The following is a 3,111-nucleotide window of genomic DNA, read 5'->3' as shown; positions in this document are numbered from 1 at the left end:
AGTAAAGATATTTATTTATTGTCCTTTCTGCAATACAGCCATTGTGAATGTGCCCTTGTTCTCGGGTGTGTGTGTGTGTGTTACTGGGGGCGGGAGCTGGTCACTCAACTTTTATGAATGGAGCTCATTTGCATGCGGCGCGCGTCCCCGCTAGGCTCATGACTGCGCTTCGCCTTGACGTCAGTGAGGTGCCTGTGCTCTCTGCATCAATCAGTGACTCAGTGACTGACTCCTCCGGCGAAAAAAAATAAACGCTTCAACTCCAGCACCCTAGCACTCTGCAATCTCATTGATGCAGCAGATACCACAGCGACAGGAACCTGCAAGCAGTAAAAGCCGCTCCTCTCATAGCCTCGGCTCGCAGTTGTGTATCAAGATATACATAATATAAATAATATACTTCTGCTTTGTCTGACAAAAACAAGAACTTGAATGTGTAGCATCTAGGCAAACAGGTAATGCTCAGATTTGCAATGACTGAAATGGGAGCAGAAGGGTTTGGAGGAGTGCGTTGATGGTGCTCGGGGAGTTTTTTTTGGTTAAAATGTTTTATCTGCTGTCGCATTTTCTAATGTAAGAGAAGTGAATGCAATTGACATGCATCTTATAGCGGTCATGTTAAATAGTGATGGAAATGATAAGGTGTGCATGTTTGCATTAAATAAATGGTAAACGATTGTAGAGAAATGTTTTCAGTGTTTACAGAGTATAGCATCGACTAGAACTTTTAAATAGTACGCTGATAGTGTCCAGAATTTTTTTTTTAACTTATACAAACACACTTACATGTTACAGGTACCACCAACAACATGAATGAGAATATCTCTAAAAACTCCACTGACGACCAGTCAGGCTGGTTCGAATCCAATGAGGACAGCTCATCTCTGGATTTAGCCTTTGCAGTTCAGCAGCCCTCACTCAATCCCTGGGATATTGTGCTCTGTGTCTCCGGGACCGTCATCGCCTGTGAAAATGCTATTGTTGTCGCTATCATTTTCTACACGCCAGCTTTGAGAACGCCCATGTTTTTGCTGATAGGGAGTCTGGCCACGGCTGACCTGTTGGCGGGGTTGGGACTCATTGTCCACTTCGTGTTTCTCTACTGCATTCGATCTGAAGTAGTGGGTCTCGTCACAGTCGGACTCTTGGTTGCATCGTTTACCGCCTCGGTGAGTAGCCTGTTAGCCATCACAATCGACCGTTACCTCTCACTGTACAACGCGCTGACTTACTACTCCGAAAGGACTGTCACCCGGACCTACATCATGCTGATCCTAACCTGGACTGTTTCCATCTCCTTGGGTCTGATTCCCGTCCTGGGTTGGAATTGTCTCAAAGACATCTCCACGTGCAGCATCGTGAAGCCGCTCACCAAGAATAACCTGATCATTCTGTCCATATCATTCTTCATGGTCTTCGGAATGATGCTGCAGCTGTACATGCAGATCTGCAAAATAGTCTGTCGCCATGCTCACCAGATCGCACTTCAGCGCCACTTCCTCACAACTTCTCACTATGTGACAACCAGGAAAGGCATCTCCACACTTGCAGTCATTCTCGGAGCCTTTGCAATCTGCTGGCTACCGTTTGCAATCTATTGTCTGATGGGAGACTACAACTACCCATCTTTATACACCTACATCACCTTCTTACCAGCCATCTACAACTCGATGATAAACCCGATCATCTATGCCTATCGGAACCACGATATCCAGAAAGTTCTTTGGACGATGTGTTGCAGCTGCTTTCCAAATAGACTTTCCTTCCGGTCCAGATCTCCTAGTGATGTCTAGTTCCTTAGAATCCATTCGCTCTAGAAATCAATCGAGTCTTAATAGTGCCTGCCAGTCTCTCAGGACCTGAAGACTTGTGAAGCGTCCAAAGCTCTCCGCTCAAACCATTGCACTGAAGCCAAAAGGAAATCGGGAAACAAGTGATATTGAGGCTACAGAAAGAGCCTCTTCGTGGCAAGGACCAAGAAATGAAATGCAACTAAAACACTTTGTGTACTGAACTTGGATTTGCACAATCGTTAAGAAAAAAATAAAACAACTGCATAAAATGTACAAGGCACTTTGAATTTCAATCTTTATTGTAACATGCACAGAGTTTATTTAAATAAAAATAGTCGTTTGTGAGTTTTTGTTTGAGATTTGAGATGTATTCTTGTTTACAATCATCAATAAAAAGGTCATAATTTGTGATATAAATGTTTTCCTCTTTTTATCTCAACATTCTTGACAGTTTTTAAGTGTATTCCAACATTTAAACATTTGCACAAATTAGTAAAACGCAGATTAAACATGATTTAACTGAAGCAACTTTAATAAATTGTTAATTAGAAATAAATTTTTCTTATGCAAAATATGCGGAGGTCCACGACATCTGATGAGTAGTTGCATTTTCAGCAACACTGTTGTAACGTAACGTGCTTTCTTAATGAACAATTGCATAATTTGTTCAGGTAAAGATGAAGTTTGAACATCAGCTGAATTTTGACAGTGTTACAACGGGCAGGACCAGCAGAGGGTGTAACCTTCCCATCGTGCAGATTTCTTGTGCATGGATTCTGTGCACGTATTGGTGATGCAGGTTTCGGATGAGGCTTGCATTGCAGTACACCCCCGGTCCTGATAAAACCCATCTTCTCGGAAAATATACTTCTTAAATTTTACGCCTGATTCTTAAGCAGCCATCTCGTCTTGTAAAATGGCACCAGTCTAAAACAAACACATTTTATAATATATGTTAGCAGCAGTCAACGTTCTCTTCTTGCTTTCTAATGATAGCATAATATTAACCTTTATGTCACAAGTAGGCTTACATTAACACTGCATTGAAGTTATTGTGAAAAGCCCCTTGCCGCCACATTCCGTGCCTGCTCGGGTGCACAGAGGGAGAATTCACAATGTCCAATTCACCTAACAGCATGTCTTTCGGGACTTGTGGGAGGAAACTCACAGAGACATGGGGAGACTGCACACAGACAGTCAGGAATTGAACCTAGGATCCTGGTGCAGTGAAGCAACAGTACTAACCAATATGCTACCGTGCTGCCCAACAACACGTGTACAACAGTTTTAATTAAGAACATCTGTATTCTGGTGAAGG

At 42.7% G+C, this 3,111-nt stretch overlaps 1 protein-coding gene across 1 annotated transcript; it reads left to right on the top strand.

Moving 5' to 3' along the window:
• Positions 1-266: 266 nt before the first annotated feature.
• Positions 267-2,206, top strand: gpr186 (G protein-coupled receptor 186). Its single transcript, XM_038795229.1, has 2 exons — positions 267-455; positions 796-2,206. Exon 2 carries the CDS (start codon positions 810-812, stop codon positions 1,791-1,793), a length of 984 nt encoding a protein of 327 aa, XP_038651157.1. The 5' UTR covers positions 267-455; positions 796-809; the 3' UTR covers positions 1,794-2,206.
• The last annotated feature ends 905 nt before the right edge of the window (positions 2,207-3,111 follow it).

The sequence above is a fragment of the Scyliorhinus canicula genome, chromosome 1 (assembly GCF_902713615.1).
Source record: "Scyliorhinus canicula chromosome 1, sScyCan1.1, whole genome shotgun sequence".
NCBI classification, from domain to species: Eukaryota; Metazoa; Chordata; class Chondrichthyes; order Carcharhiniformes; family Scyliorhinidae; genus Scyliorhinus; species Scyliorhinus canicula.
This window is presented reverse-complemented; position numbering and strand designations above follow the sequence as displayed.